The sequence below is a fragment of the Saccopteryx bilineata genome, chromosome 3 (genome assembly GCF_036850765.1).
Source record: "Saccopteryx bilineata isolate mSacBil1 chromosome 3, mSacBil1_pri_phased_curated, whole genome shotgun sequence".
NCBI classification, from domain to species: domain Eukaryota; kingdom Metazoa; phylum Chordata; class Mammalia; order Chiroptera; family Emballonuridae; genus Saccopteryx; species Saccopteryx bilineata.
In genome coordinates, this window is record NC_089492.1 from 242303054 (window position 1) to 242320044 (window position 16991).

The following is a 16991-nucleotide window of genomic DNA, read 5'->3' on the forward strand; positions in this document are numbered from 1 at the left end:
CTTTGAAGGCTCTCAGGCAGAATTCGTTTACTTGATTTTTCCAACTTCTAGAGCAGGGGTCCCCAAACTTTTTACACAAGGGGCCAGTTCACTGTCCCTCAGACCATTGGAGGGCCAGACTATAAAAAAAACTATGAACAAATCCCTATGCACACTGCACAGATCTTATTTTAAAGTAAAAAAAACAAAATGGGAACAAATACAATATTTAAAATAAAGAGCAAGTAAATTTAAATCAACCAACTGACCAGTATTTCAATGGGAACTATGCTCCTCTCACTGACCACCAATGAAAGAGGTGCCCCTTCCAGAAGTGCGGCAAGGGCCGGATAAATGGCCTCAGGGGGCCGCATGTGGCCCGCGGGCAGTAGTTTGGGGACCCCTGTTCTAGGGGTTGCCTGCTTTGTTTGGCTCATGGTCCCTTCCTGCCTCTTAAAAGCCATCAATGTATCATCTTCTCTGCTACAATCCTTATATCATCTCTTTACAAACTCTTGTCTCTTGTGGTTATATTGGGAGACTGGGATTCTCATGAAAAATCTTCCTATATCAAGACCCTTAACTTATTCATATCTATAAAATCCTTTTTCCCATATAACATGCACAGGTTCCAGAGATTAGACATGGACATCTTTGTGGGCCATTATTCAACTTACCACAGGGGAGTAAAACTAGAGGCAGAACTTCATAGGGTGTGAGAGTAGCATTAACTCGGGCTGAATGAGGCAATTAGGAATAAAAGTAGGGGTTCCATGGTATTTAGCTTGAGGCCTTGGAAAAGCTCAAATACTGCCTTTTTATCTTCTATTTTCTACCCTCTACCCGTATTGGAAGGAGCTATGTGAAAGCTTCAAAGCTTTGTTTTATTATTAGGTTGACCTGTACCCAATTCCCTACCTGTACTTTTTCAGTTCACCATGTAGAATACAAATAAAGCTGAGTCAGATGCCAGAGTTTGTCCTCAAGGCCTGAGTGAGACCCCAAGTTACCCACTTCCTATCCTTATAGGAAAGAAGCCCAATTGGTTATGTAACATTTCACATGGCAATCCTTCTGATTAACATATTTCATTTCATTAGTGTCATAATTTTTTAGTATCATCTTATTTGTTCCTACTGTGAAAGTTGGCAGAATGGTGGATTTCTTTTCCATGACCTCTCTTATTTTACCTTATTGGCATAATATTAATAGAAACATTGATTTCTGGTCAGAGGAGGAGAATTCACTTGCTATATGGTTTACAGGTATAGGGTCAGACATTAAGAGGAATGTTGACAAATTGAAGCTTTCAAGGGAAGGTGGTAAAGATGATGAAATGCCATAAGGAGTGATTGATAGATTCAGAGAGTTCTTGCCTAGAAAGAAAAGATTAACTGAGAGATATAAAACTTGTACATAGAGGAATTCAGTGTATTCATTCTAGTATCAGTACAAACATTTGCTGAGTATTTGCTGGGTGCTCTTTGCCTCTCACATGATTCATTGTCACCCTCAGGGGTGTGTTTTGTTATATTTATTTTATAGCATGGAGAGATTATGTAAATTTTCCTGTGTCATAGTAATAGAGAATGGTGTGGCTAATATTGGAACCAAAGTATATCTCTCCACTGTACTAACAGATTCTTTTTCCACTGTACTAATAGCTTCTCCCAAAGTATAGGCATAAAAAATAGTTGTCCTGATTTTCATTCACCCAGAGTCCCAGACTAACAAAAGCTTCCAGCCCTTGGGGTAGAACTCCACCCATCATATTTCTATAATAGGACTGCCTCCTGAGGAGATCAAAGGGACGCCTTTCCTCCTGTGTGCTTTCCTTCCACGTGCTCTGCCTAGGTGAAGCCCCTGTGTATCCTGGCCACCGAGATCCCTCTAAATAAACTAATAAACCCGGTGTTTCTAGCATAAGAGCAACGCTACTTCCAGTTTCCATGAGGAAAACCTCATCTTCTGTGCCCTGGATCTTATCTTTGCTGGAACTGAGACAACTTCGACGACGCTGCGCTGGGGTCTGCTTTACATGGCCCTCAACCCAGAGATCCAAGGTGAGCATATCGGAGAGTGTGCCTGGGCAAGACACAAAGTTCCTCCTGGAATGCACTGCCCCAAAGTTGTGAGAAGACAGCATGGTAGAATGGGAAGATAGACAGGATGATCACTAGACAATGTGGACTTGAGAACAAGCACATGCTCCAATTTTTCTGGTATGATTGTGATGGAGGCACATATACAAGTATAACAGAGTCCCTGCCCTCAGGAAACTCAAAGTCTAGTGGGGAAACAGTGACGTTCATTGACATTGTGGTGAGTTCCAGGAAAGAGTTACAGTCTCACAAGAAATCTGGTCTTTGGGGAGGTTACATGTCAGACAGGAAAGAAGAAAGGGAGGGAGGGAGGGAGGGAGGGAGGGAGGGAGGGAGGGAGGGAGGGAGGGAGGGAGGGAGGGAGGGAGGAAAAAGGAGGAAGGAAGGAAGGAAGGAAGGAAGGAAGGAAGGAAGGAAGGAAGGAAGGGAGGGGAGGGGAGGGGAGGGGAGGGGAGGGGAGGGGAGGGGAGGGGAGGGGAGGGGAGGGGAGGAGAGGGGAGGGGAGGGGAGGGGAGGGGAGGGGAGGGGAGGGGAGGGGAGGGGAGGGGAGGGGAGGGGAGGGGAGGGGAGGGGAGGGGGGAAGGAAGGGAAAAAGAAAGCTAGTCCTAGTCCTATCTTTTCCTCTTTGTGAGTAATGTCTTCTATTGTCTTGTAGGTAATGCTCACACTTCTTAGTTTGATATATCATACCCTCTAATATGCCTTTTCCTGTTCAGCCTCTGCTCCACCCACCCTGGATGGTGGCCTCATTACATTACATGCCATTTTCTTGGCACTGTCATTATTTATGCCTCTTTGTCATCACACCTGCTCTTCCCTCTACAAGAAAATATTTCCCTAATTTCTCTACATACTAAACCACTCGCTCTGCTTGAAGATTCTGCTAAACACTACCTCTCAAAAGATGTTCCCCCAATCCTCAAGAAAATAACTAGCATTTCTTTTCCTAGAGATGATCTAATGCACCTCCTTTACAGTGCTCATCACACCTTATTCATGTATCTTCCCACAAGCTGTAGTCCACTCAATGACAGTGACTGTTATAATTTTCTATTTCTCCAGGTCCCAGAACAGTTTGAACACATGAGGGATCAGATTTATTATGAAACAGTTTTTTAAACTGTGCATTAAAGTTTATTAAAAGGATATAAAATGAACTTAGTGAGTTGAAACCAATTTTTACTCCCTAAAATTCAAATAGGGTAGAAAAGATCAGGGTATATCCATCCCATGTACTAAGGATAAGTTTGTTCATGCAAATTTATATATATTGTGTGGGGCAAAAGTAGATTTACAGTTGTAAATATGCAAAAGTTTATTCTTGAATTATTATTTATTAATTATTGTATTATTTTCCATACAATAAATCTTTTTCCCCAGCCTGCACTATATGTATACACACATATAAAACATATGTATGTTTATAAATCTTGACTCATGATGCAAAATGCCTTTGCAACTGTGAATTACATTATTTTTTAAAAGTTTAAAAGCTTCCTAGTTAGGATACAGACTTAGCTTCTATGATAGAAGTTTATACACTAGAGGTTTGTTTGCCTCAGGTAAGAATAATTCAGCTGTATTCTGCACATTTTGGGGGGTTCAAAGCTTTCTCAAATGTGTTGTTCTGTTTGACCTAAAATAATGCTCTCATTGGCACTATCAAAGATGGCTCCCCGCTAAGTCTGCTTTTCCACCAATAAGAAGTGAAAGGAGGGGAAAGAAGCACACACCCTTCCTTTAAAGCCATGAAACAAATAGTAAAGTCTTTCTACATACTTTTCCATTGGTCAGAATTAGTCACATGGGCACATTTAGTCAAAGGGAACCTGGGAAATGTAGTCTTTGGTAACCAGGTACCCAGCTAAAATATTATTGTAGAAAAAAACAACAAAACAGATATTGGGAGACAATTAGCAGTTTCTATCATTTGTTGGGTGCTTGCCTAAATCAGTTATGTAAGTCTCAAAATACCCTCAAGATGAAGGTAGATTTAGCCTCACATAAAGAAAAGGAATCTGAGGCTCAAAGAGTTAAAGTAATGCAGCAGTACTTTGGTAGAGCAATTTTTGCAACCAGACTTGTACTATACCAGGGCCTGCTTTCCACTCTTATTACCTCCTTGAGAAACAAGACTCTATAGAAACTACTATCATTTTAGGCATTTTGAGTCTAGTTATTTCATTCCTTAGCTTATCCAGGCACAAGGAAAGTTATGGAATAGTAAAAAATAATTAAACTTTTTTTCTCTTCAAGAAAAAGTACATGCTGAGATTGACAGAGTGATTGGTCACTCAGAACAGCCGAGCATAGCTGTTCGAGAGCTCATGCCCTACACGAATGCCGTCGTCCATGAGGTGCAGAGAATGGGAAATATCATCCCCTTGAATGTGGCCAGGGAAGTGACAGTTGATACCACTCTGGCTGGATACCACCTGCCCAAGGTAATTAGGGACCCAGCCTCAGATCTTGAAAATGTTTGCAAAGACTAGCTTTTCTTTGCTGTGGGATTTCACAGTGATTTGTTTTTTTGTTTGGTTTTTGTTTGTTTGGGTTTTTTTTACTACAAGATGTGTATGTAGAATTACAACCTGGCAGCTCTTTTTTTTTTTTTTTTAACTGAGAGAAAGGGAGAAAGAGAAGGACAGAACAGGAAAAACAGACAGGAAAGAAGAGAGATGAGAAGTATTAACTCATAATTGCAGCTCTTAATTGCTTTCTCATTTATTACTTTCTCATATGTGCTCCAGCTAAGCCATTGACCACTTGCTCAAGCCTGGGACGTTGGGCTCAAGCCAATGACCTTTGGCTTCAAACCAGCGACCTTTGAGCTTCAAGCCAGTGACCTTTGGGCTCAAATCAACGACCATGTGGTCATCTCCATGTTCCCAAACTCAGGCCAGTAAACCCGCACTCCAGCTGGTGACTTCGGGGTTTTAAACCTGGGTATATAGCATCCTGGGCCAACTCTCTATTCACTGCATCACTGCCTGCTCAGGCAGCTGTTCATAGTTAGAATTTGCAATGGAACCTTTTTCTTTGCCTTGGAAGTGCATCTCCCAGGATGTGGGACCTACCAGATTTACATTGGAAAATTCTGCTTCACCATTCTTGGGTTATAGATTATTAAAATATGAAGGAAGAATTGAGACCACCTGGGCCAACATCACATTAATGCTGGTGTTCCCTACATCATATCCCCACAGGTGTGTTTTTCAGCTTTTATTTGCAGCCCTGGGGTGGGACTGTCTCAGAATAGAAACCTATCCAGGCCTGACCTGTGGTGGCGCAGTGGATAAAACGTTGACCTGGAAATGCTGAGGTCGCTGGTTCAAAACCCTGGGCTTGCCTGGTCAAGGCACATATGGGAGTTGATGCTTCCAGCTCCTCCCCCCTTCTCTCTCTCTCTCTGTCTCTCTCTCTCCCTCTCTCTGTCCTCTCTAAAAATGAATAAATAAATAAATAATTTAAAAAAAAGAAACTTATCCAAGTGTGTGCAATATTAAGCATTAGAAAAGGAGAAGCAGGAACTAACACTTAAGCAGTAATTATGTACCATGGACTACATAGGTTCTTTCAAAATATCTTAATCAGTCCTTTGAATAAATCTGTTATTTCTGTTCTATAAATTAGAAAGCAAGACTCCTAGTGATTCAACTTGTGTAAGATCTCTCAACTACAAAGTGACAAGAGCTGGGTTCAAGAACCAAAACTGTGCTGAATCCCAGGTTCATCATTTTTGTACTAATCATATTCTCTACACAGGATTTGTTGTACTTTGACCTTAAAAGAATTTCTTGCAATTTCCCTCAGTTTGTCCCTGCTAAATTCCCTGTCCTCCCTCACAAAGGAAATTGTGACCTCATCCTGCCCACCAAGTTGTAATCTCAGCAGACAGGTCTCCCTCGCCCCCTAGCGCCCTCTCTGCACACTGCACATTTATCGGTCCCTGCTCTCTCACCACCTGGTCAGCTTCTGTGGGTTTGTCCATTCCAGTTGTCCGTGTTCTTCAGCATGTGTTGTACCTGGAGACGAAGTTAAGAGGCATAACCAGAGGAGCTTACCCATTGTACACTTTTTGGTGATTATCCCTGCAGAGTCATGAAAAGCAGCTACACCTGCAGCTATTGCATTCACTGTTTCTTGCTGACTGACCATGTGTCAGGAGAAGGCTAAGGTCTAAATTATTTCATGGGTGCTGCTTACATTTTTATAGCAATGAATTTAAGCTCCTGGGAACCAGCCCAGCTCTACCACTGATTTTTAACATCAATTTTAATAACCATCCTGAGAACTGAGAGATCTGAGTGACTGTGTTGTAGAGGCTAAGAGCCATGGCTTTGCTGTCAAATAGACCTAGTTCAAATCATGGCTCTGCCTTCTCCTATCATGTGACTCAGGGCATGTTATTGAACCTCTCAGAACCTCAATTTCTTTATTGTAAGATATAAAGAAATTATATCTTACAAATAATTTTGTAACGCAAAACCTGCTTCCTGGGTCGAGGTAAAATCAGGTCATGTGTGTAAAACATCAAATCTAGTGCTTAGTATAAAAAGTACTTAAAATAGGCCCTGGCACATTGGCTCAGTGGTAGAGTGTTGGCCTGGCATGCAGGACTTCCAAGTTCAATTCCCGGCCAGGGCACACAGGAGAAGCGCCCATCTGCTTCTCCACCCCTCCCCCTCTCCTTCCTCACTGTCTCTCTCTTCCCCTCCCGCAGGAGCAAAGTTGGCCCGGGCGCTGAGGATGGCTCTGTGACCTCTGCCTCAGGTGCTAGAATGGCTCTGGTTGCAACAGAGTGATGCCCCAGATGGGCAGAGCATTACCCCCTGGTGGGCGTACTGGGTGGACCCTGGTTGGGCGCATGCGGGAGTCTGTCTGACTGCCTCCCCGTTTCCAACTTCAGAAAAATACAAAAAAAAAAAAGTACTTAAAATAGCAGTTATTATTTATTAATTCAATAAATGTTTACAAAGCGCCAGAAATGCTCAGGCTTGGGAAAACAACAATGGAGAAAATAATTATTCAAGTGCCTACTCAGAAACCGTGAGACTGCCCCACTGAAAAAAATCTCACAGGTTTCTATAAAGATGAGACTGGCTGGAATGGGGAGTAGGAACAGGAATGGTCAGCGGAGACTTCTAAAGGAAGTGATTTTTGAGCAGAGGATAGAAGAATGATTTTTAGACTTAGCTCTGTGGAAGGAAAGACATTCAGCTATGTTAACAACATTCAAAAGCGTACAAAAGCGAGTAGGAAGCTAGATATTTGAGAGGCTGGAAGAAGACTAATGTACTGCAAGTGCAAGCAGAGAGAGAGAGCGAGTGGCCCAGACAGGGGTCAGGTACTGGATCTGTCACCTAAGAGTGATGGGAAGCTATTGAAGGGTTCTGTCAAGTTCAGGGTATGGGTGTGAGGGTAGACAGGCGTGACATAATTAAATCCTATTCAAAGCGCACTCTGATTCAGAACATAGAGCTGACTAAAAGGCTATGGAGCATAGTTGATCTGCTATTATAACTGTATAAGCAAGCGAAGTGGTAGCCTGGATAAGCTGGCAACAGTGGAAATGGGATGAATGTGGCAGAATTAAGAGAAATTTAAAGTAAAAGTAACTGAAAGACTAGATGTAGACAGAATTAGGGAAAAGGAGGCATAAATTAGGACCTGTGGGTTTCTTTCTATGTACCTGCATGGATAGGGGTTCCTTTTACTGGGCAACTTGATTCTATATATTATTAAATCTCCTGTGCAGTCTGGCGACATTGGAGAAAACACAATGGGAGAAACAGGAATGAATGAGACATCATTTCTCTTGCTAGAACTGCCACAGGCATCACCTCACTGAGCAGCTGGGCTGATCTGGTACAGTACTGACTGGCTTAGCTCGTATGTGATGCTCGCCTTGAGACATGCATGTCCTCTCTCAAGTCCTACAGTGACTTGTCCCAGCAGAGGAGATCCATGCTGCAGTCAAGACTAACCACACACTTCTAATAATTCCCAGCAGGCATTTCCAGTCTATCATTGAAAGCTGTCCTATGGCAAAGAGCAGGGCCCTGGGAAATTAAGACAGGGGTGGCTGCGCTCAGAAGATGGTGGGCAGGGAGGTGGAGGATATGGTCAGGCCCCTGCTTGGAAGCCGGGGACTTCAACCCCTCTGCGTAGGTTTGTTGTGTGGGTCAACCTTCCTGAGTCTTTCCTGTTTTTTTTTAGGGGACCATGTTCTTGACCAATCTGACTGCACTGCACAGGGACCCTGCAGAGTGGGCCACCCCCGACACATTCAATCCAGAGCATTTTCTGGAGAATGGACAGTTTAAGAAAAAGGAATCCTTTCTGCCTTTCTCAATCGGTAAGTTCTAAAAAAACAGGTTCTGAATCCAGAGTTCCCCTCTCAGCCCTCCTCTGCTCTTTTCCCAGCACCCTTTGCTTTATTTGGGATGTGTACAGACAGCCCAGCCAAGTGAGACTTCCTGTGCCCTTTGCTCCACGTCAGGGGTCCCAGCGCTGGTGTTGCCTCAGGCTGCCCTGACATTCTGAGCCACTGCTTGTCTCACATGGAGATTTCAGCTTCGCTTTGTTCTGTTCCCCAGAACATTGGGAACAGAGACTCAGATCTGTTTCTTGGTCACAGAAAAGGTTGTCCATTTGCCATCTTTTGTAAATGTCTCAAATCTTTTAAGGACCGCCAACTGACATGGAACTAGACCTAAGATATAATAAGGCGATGGTGTCAATGAAAATGACTACTGGCTTATCATTACGGGCATCAGGAGTGACCCTGAGAGCCATGGCTTGACTAGATGCAAGCTACTCTAGATACGCTTCTTTTTTGCCTTTTTAAATTTTAATTATGCTGTAAAAATTTAATTAACTCATTTACATGGTTGACAAGTTGAGTGGTACAAAACAGGGTGCTGAGAAAACCCACATTTCCATGTTGTCAGAACCAAAATACTGTTTTAACTAATAACATTGTAAAATCAGTGAAAAAAATTCCTAGTACATTGAGTTAGGTTTGTTTCATGAATTATTTCAAGTAGTTTCCCAATTCCTTAGTTCTGGAAATATTTGTGAGCTTTTATGCGCCCAAGCGGTCCGCCCTGAGGATATGACAGTGATGCAGTAGATATTAGAGCTGTTCTCTTGGATCCTGTGTTCCAGCTTAAGCTTACAAGGTCCATATTAGTGTCACTACGTTAGAGATCATGAAACCGAGGCTTAGAGGGGTTAACAATGGCATTTTTTACACCTCTTATTGTCTTTTTTTATACTTTCTCTTTTTTTTGAATGATTTTTTTTCTTTTTTTTAATTAATTTTAATGGGGTGGCATTGATAAATCAGGGTACATATGTTCAGAGAAAACATCTCTAGGTTATTTTGACATTTGATTATGCTGCATTCCCATCACCCAAAGTCCAATTGTCTTCCAACACCTTCTAACTGGTTTTCTTTGTGCCCCTCCCCTCCCCCAACCCCTTCCTTCTCCTCCCCCCCTCCACATAACCCCCACACTCTTGTCCATGTCTCTGAGTCTCATTTTTATGTCCCACCTATGTATAGAATCATATAGTTCTTAGTTTTTTCTAATTTACTTATTTCACTCAGTATAATGTTATCAAGGTCCATCCATGTTATTGTAAATGATCCAATGTCATCATTTCTTATGGCTGAGTAGTATTCCATAGTATATATATACCAAAACTTTTTAATCCACTCATCCACTGACGGACACTTGGGCTGTTTCCAGATCTTCGCTATTGTGAACAATGCTGCCGTAAACGTGGAGGTGCATTTCTTCTTTTCAAACAGTGCTATGGTGTTCTTGGGGTATATTCCTAAAAGTGGTATAGCTGAGTCAAAAGGCAGTCCGATTTCTAATTTTTTGAGGAATCTCCATACTGTTTTCCACAGTGGCTGCACCAGTCTGCATTCTCACCAGCAGTGCAGGAGGGTTCCCTTTTCTCCACATTCTCGCCAGCACTTATTCTGTGTTGTTTTGTTAATGAGCACCATTCTGACTGGTGTGAGGTGATATCTCATTGTGGTTTTAATTTGCATTTCTCTAATGATTAGTGATGTTGAGCATTTTTTCATCTGCCTATTGGCCATCTGTATGTCCTCTTTAGAGAAGTGTCTATTCATTTCTTTTGCCTATTTTTTGATTGGATTGTTTGTCCTCCTGGTATTGAGTTTTACAAGTTCTTTATAAATTTTGGTTATTAACCCCTTATCAGACGTATTGTCAAATATATTCTCCCATTGTGTAGTTTGTTTTTTATTCTGTTCTTATTGTTTTTAGCTGTGCAGAAGCTTTTTAGTTTGATATAGTCCCATTTGTTTATCCTATCTTTTATTTCACTTGCCCGTGGAGATAAATCGCCAAATATATTGCTGCGAGAGATGCCAGAGAGCTTACTGCCTATGTTTTCTTCTAAGATGCTTATGGTTTTATGGCTTACATTTAAGTCTTTTATCCATTTTGAGTTGATTTTTATGAGTGGTGTAAGTAGGTGGTCTAGTTTCATTTTTTTGCAGGTAGCTGTCCAATTTTCCCAACACCATTTGTTGAAGAGGCTGTCTTTACTCCAATGTATGCTCTTACCTCCTTTGTCAAATATCAGTTGTCCATAAAAGTGTGGGTTTATTTCTGGGTTCTCAGTTATATTCCATTGATCTATATGCCTGTTCTTATGCCAGTACCAGACTGTTTTGAGTACAATGGCCTTGTAGTATAACTTGATATCCGGAAGTGTGTACCTCCCACTTTATTCTTCCTGTTCTACATTGCTGAGGATATTCGTGTTCTCTTTTGGTTCCATATAAATTTTTGGAATATGTCTTCTATATCTTTGAAGTAAGTCATTGTTGTTTTAATTGGTATTGCATTGAAGTTATAAATTGCTTTGGGTAATATAGACAGTTGAATAATGTTTATTCTTCCTAACCATGAGCACGGTATATGCTTCCACTTGTTTGTATCTTCTCTGATTTTTTTATCAATGTTTTATAATTTTCCAAGTACAAGTCTTTAGTCTCCTTGGTTAAATTTATTCCTAGGTACTTTTTTTTTTTGGTTGCAATGGTAAAGGGGATTGCTTCCTTAATTTCTCTTTCTGACAGTTCATTGTTAGTGTATAAAAATGCCTCTGATTTCTGAGTATTAATTTTATATCCTGCTACCTTGCTGAATTCATTTATCAGGTCTAGTAGTTTTTTGACTGAGACTTTAGGGTTTTCTATATACAATATCATATCATCTGCAAATAATGGTAGTTTTACTTCTTCTTTTCCAATTTGGATACCTTTTCTTTCTTCTGCTTGTCTGATTGCTGTGGCTAGGCGTTCCAGAACTATGTTGAATAAGAGTGGTGAAAGGGGGCACCCCTGCCTTGTTCCTGATCTTAATGGGATTGCTTTTCATTATTGCCCATTGAGTATGATATTGGCTGTGGGTTTTTCATAGATGGCCTTTATCATGTTGAGGTATGTTCCCTGTATTCCCACTTTGCTGAGAGTTTTGATCATGAATGGGTGCTGGATTTTATCAAATGCTTTTTCTGCACCTATTGAAATTATCATGTGGTTTTTCTCCTTCCTTTTGTTTATGTGATGAATCACATTGATTGATTTATGAATATTGTACCAGCCTTGCCTCCTAAGAATAAATCCCACTTGATCATGGTGTATGATTTTTTTCATATATTGCTGGATCCGGTTTGCTAATATTTTGTTGAGGATTTTAGCATCTAAAGTCATCAGGGATATTGGTCTATAATTTTCTTTCTTTGTGTTATCTTTGCTTGGTTTTAGAATCAGAATTATACTCGCTTCATAAAAGGAGCTTGGCAGTCTTCCTTCCTCTTGAATTTTTTGAAATAGCTTGAGAAGGATAGGAGTTAGTTCTTCTTTGAATAGTTGGTAGAATTCACTTGTGAAGCCATCAGGCCCAGGACTTTTCTTTTTTGGGAGTTTTTTGATAACTGTTTCAATCTCATTTGTTGTAATCAGTCTGTTTAGGTTTTCTGATTCTTCCAGATTGATTTTTGGAAGATTATATGATTCAAGGAATTTGTCCATTTCATCTAGGTTGTCTAGTTTTTTGGCATACAGTTCTTCATTGTATTTTCTTACAATATTTTGCATTTCTGTTGTGTCAGTTGTTATTTCTCTATTCTCATTTCTAATTTTATTTATTTGAGTCCTCTCTCTTCTTTTATTGGTGAGTATGATTAAAGGTTCATCGATCTTGTTTACCTTTTCATAGAACCAACTCCTGGTTTCATTGATCCTCTGTATTGTTTCTTTAGCCTCTATGTCATTTATTTCTGCTCTGATCTTTATTATTTCCTTCCTTCTACTAGCTTTGGGCTTTACTTGCTGTTCTTTTTCTAGTTCTTTAAGATGCAGGGTCAAGTTGTTTATTTAAGCTTTTTCTAGCTTCTTGAGGTATGCCTGTAAAAACTTCCCTCTCAGGACTGCTTTTGCTGTGTCCCATAAATTTTGAGTTGATGTATACTCATCATTCATTTCTAGGAATTTTTAAGTTTCTTCTTTGATCTCATTGTCAACCCATTCATTATTTAATAACATGCTATTTAGTTTCCAAGTGTTTGTGTATTTTTCAGTTTTTCTGTTGTGGTTGATTTCTAGTTTCATGCCATTGTGATCAGAGAAAGTACTCGATATGATTTCAATCTTCTTAAATTTGTTGAGACCCCTTTTGTGCTGAATATGTGGTCTGTCCTAGAGAATGTACCATGAGCACTTGAAAAGAATGTATATTCTGCTTTAGGGTGAAAGGTTCTAAAGATATCTATTAAATCAAGTTGATCTAGTATGTCCTTTAAGTCTGCTCTTTCTTTGTTAATTTTATTTTTTGAGGATCTATCTAGTGATGTTAGTGGGGTATTGAATACTACTATTATAGTATTGCTGTTGACCTTGCACTTTAAATTCATCAAAGTCTGCTTTATATGTTTAGGTGCTCCTATATTAGGTGCGTATATATTTATAATGGTTATATCTTCCTGTTGGATTGCTCCCTTTATCATTATGCAGTGACCTTCTTTATCTCTTACTATAGGCCTTGTTTTAAAGTCCATTTTGTCTGATATAAGTATTGCTACCCTAGCTTCTTTTTCATTTCCATTTGCTTGAAATATTTTTTTTTTTCCATTCTTTTATCTTCAGTCTATGTGCATCTTTTGTTTTAAAGTGTGTCTCTGGTAGACAGAAAATGTATGGGTCCTGTTTTCTTATCCACACAGCTACCCTATGTCTTTTGATTGGATTATTTAATCCATTTACATCTAAGGTTATTATTGATTTGTAATTGTTTATTGCAATTTTATTCTTTAAAACTGTATTCCTCTTTTGCTATATTCTTTTTCTCCTTTGATCTGTTTACAACAGGCCCCTTAGCATTTCTTGCACCCTTGGTTTGGTTGTAGTGAATTACTTGAGGGTTTTTTTTGTCTGGAAAGGTTTTAATTTCTACTTCAATTTTAAACAATAGCCTTGCTGGATAAAGTAGTCTTGGTTGTAGGTTCTTGTTCAGCATTACTTTTAATATTTCTTGCCATTCCCTTCTGGCCTCAAGTGTTTCTGTTGAGAAGTTGGAAGTCATCCTTATGGGGGTTCTTTTGTAGGTGATAGTCTTTTTTTCTCTGGCAGCTTTTAATATTTTCTCTTTATCATTTAGCTTTGGTATTTTAACTATGATGTGTCTTGGTGTAGGTTTCTTTGGGTTTCTCCTTAATGGAGTTCTCTGTGCTTCTTGAACTTGTGAGATGTTTTCCTGCCTTAATTGAGGGAAGTTTTCAGCTATGGTATGATTGAACAAAGTCTCTATCTCTTGTTCTTTCTCTTCTTCTTCAGGAACCCCTATGATGCGGATGTTATTTCTCTTCATGGTGTCACAGAGCTCTCTTAGAGTTTCCTCAGACTTTTTGAGTCTCTTTTCTTTTTTCTGCTCTGCTTCCCTGCCTTCATATATCTTGTCTTCTATCTTGCTGATTTGATTCTCAGCTTCATCCATCCTGCTTCTAATTCCTTCCATTGTGTTCTTGATTTCTGATATTGTATTTCTCATTTCTGACTAATTCTTTTTTATTATTTCAATGTCCTTTTTTATATTTACTATCTCTTTATTTAGGTGTTCTTATGACCATCTATTGTTGTTCTAATATCTTTGAGCATCCTAACAATCATTATTTTAAACTCTGCATCTGGTAATTTGGTTATATCTGACTCATTCAGATCCTTTTCTGGGATTTCTCTTGATTCATTTGTGTTACATCTCTCTGCCTTCTATTCTGTCTGTGTAAAAGAAGGTTTTGGCCACTGGAGTCCACTGGGTGTGGCCTCTGTGTTCCCTAGGTGTGGTCTGTGTGCAGGCCTCCCACTCCCTCTGTTGCTGCTGCCTAGGGCATTTGGGTATGGGCATTGCTGTGGTCTCCGCCTCTCCCTCATGGGTGTGGTTGTGATCACATGCTCGGGTGTACAAGCCTCGGTGGCCTTGGCCTTCAACCCACCCCCACAGGTGGCATTATGCTCAGCCCTGAGGGCAGGGGGGAGCACCTTTGCTCAGCTTCAAGTCTCTGCCTAATTCCAGGCTTTCGCCCTGCCCCTGCAGGAGGAGCCCGCTGGTGGGATGGCTGCAAGCCTTGGCTCCACAGGCCAGGTGGGACTGTATGCCCACGCTCAGTAGTGGGACTCTGCCTGTTCTAGGCTTTTGGCTCCACCCCTACAGGAGGAGCCGGCTTCCAAGTCAGGCCACAAGCCTCAGTTCCACATGCGGGGCAAGGTTGTGATCCTGTGCCCTTGCTGAAGGGCAGGTCTCTGCCCCTTCCAGGGTTCCTGCCCTTTCCACGCAGGCTGGATAGCAGATGGCCCGCAGCTGGGCTTAACCACTTTTGCACATCCCCTCTTCCCTAGCCGGGCAAGACTGAGCTCACAACTGGGCCTCAGTGGTGGCCAGCCAGCTTCTGCACTTGCCAACAGAACCGCACTTCTGCATCCCGCTGCCTCCCACCCTCGGGCGAGCCCTCAGCCATGTGGGTGCGGACGCTGCAGCTCAGACCCTAACACTCACTACTGTGGTCCCGGAAGCTCCCTTTTTCTAAGCAACTCTGCTCTGAGTGCCATGGGAGAGCTTGTTTGGCTGGCATCCTACTTCCCTTTGCTGGTATTGCTGTTTCCAGGGGAAATATTCACTTCAGATTTGGGGAGTGACTCATCTCAGAGGTTAGGGTGGCTGTCTCTCAAAATGTTTCTTCCTGTGCCTCCTAGATTACACTCTTTTCCTGCTACTCTGGTCCTCTCCTCTCTCCCTGTCCCCTGGAGCCCTGGGTGAGTGGGTATGAGAGAGGTTTTCTGTGCAGTCCCTTTAAGAGAAATCCTGGGTCTGAGAAATCAGTCTCTTCCTAGCAAACAGTATCCTGACTTGTTTCCAGCTAAATACTGTCCATACACCTCTTCTAGGCTCTGGGGGTGCAGGCTGTGGCTTTGTTCCTGGGACTCAGGACCCTCCTCTCTCTGTTAAACTCACTTCCCGCCATGCAAGTCTCTCCCGGCTGCCATTAGCTCCGGGGGCTGGGCAGCCCTCTCCACATTTCCACTTTTCCTACCAGTCTCAGTGTGGCTTCTTCAGTGTTCCTTGGTTGAAGAGTCTTCTTAGTTTAGTCCAAAGTTGGTTTTTCCAGATGATGGTTCTTAAAATTAGTTTGTAATCCATTTTGGTTCTGGGAGGTGGAAGTTGGTACATCCGCCTACTCCATCGCCATCTTGTCTCTCTACTATAATTTCTTTTTGACACTTAGTTTTATTTTTTCTTTAAATATGTATTACTTAGGAAGAACATAAATCATTACACACACAAGAGAGATGGGGGTAGTGACTAGTGTGGGGTGTTCTGGCCCAGGTAAGTGAGAAAGGTTTTGCAAAGGGAAGGAACGGCGGAAACCTGGAGAGCATACCTGAACACAAGCACGATGTGGTGGGGTCTGCACAGAGTGGCTCTGGCAGTAATGGAAGACATATTAAATGCATAAGACACTGTAAACATGTCAAGGAAATGGGAGGAAGTTACAAATAGGGAAGGAAGATAATAAAATGAACTGTGTGATTTTGGGCTTAAACAGAGGTTATCAATATGAACTCAGATTCTTGTTGGGTAGGTAGGTAGATACAGAAGTAAATAGACACATAAATGTGTGTATACATATACATTTAAAAATATACTCACAGAATATAAATATATAGATTCCCCAGTTCCCCACACTGAGACGCCCTGAGAGCAACAGCACCTGATACCAGTAAGCATGTCTAATGCCCAGATATTAGTTTCTACATATCATTATCCACTAAAAGGAAGGAGGACTTTTGGAGAAAATGGCTGATTCCAGGATGGGGAAAGGGAAGCATGAGATAAGGCTGGAACATATTTTTGTGCCCAAAGTAAAAATATAACAGCTTGAATGCTCATTTACTAGGCAAATCTGGAGTATAGTGAGATCAAAACACCAATAACACATTTTAACCCATTGAAAAAAATAGGAATCTGTGAATTCATACTGATATAAATTAATGAGTGAATAAATAAAATAGAGAGGAGAAAAATCATTTCCTTTAAAAAATGCTAACTAATAATGTGGAAGAAATGATGGAATTTTAAAACTCCAGAATAGGCTACCATTAGATTAATTATTAATTTGGCCAAGAAATAGTAATGGAAACTAATTCAATGAAGAATGTTTAATAACATTGTCTCAAAGTAGCATTTATTAATTTCAAAGAGAAAAGATTAACTTTACAGGGGAGAATTGATATACACCACTATAATCAAGTTTAACATCACCAGGAATGGGACAATCAAAATTGTGTACCACTTGCTGGGATTA

General features: G+C 40.9%; 1 protein-coding gene across 3 annotated transcripts in view; it reads left to right on the forward strand.

Moving 5' to 3' along the window:
* Window positions 1–16991, forward strand: part of LOC136331103 (cytochrome P450 2J2-like) — a 66830-nt gene that overhangs the window by 29260 nt on the left and 20579 nt on the right. For all 3 annotated transcript variants that reach the window (XM_066269059.1, XM_066269058.1, XM_066269057.1), the window contains exons 6-8: window positions 1901–2042; window positions 4338–4525; window positions 8301–8439. In XM_066269059.1, the coding sequence (XP_066125156.1) occupies window positions 1901–2042; window positions 4338–4525; window positions 8301–8439 (469 nt within the window). The remainder of the gene's footprint in view (window positions 1–1900; window positions 2043–4337; window positions 4526–8300; window positions 8440–16991) is intronic.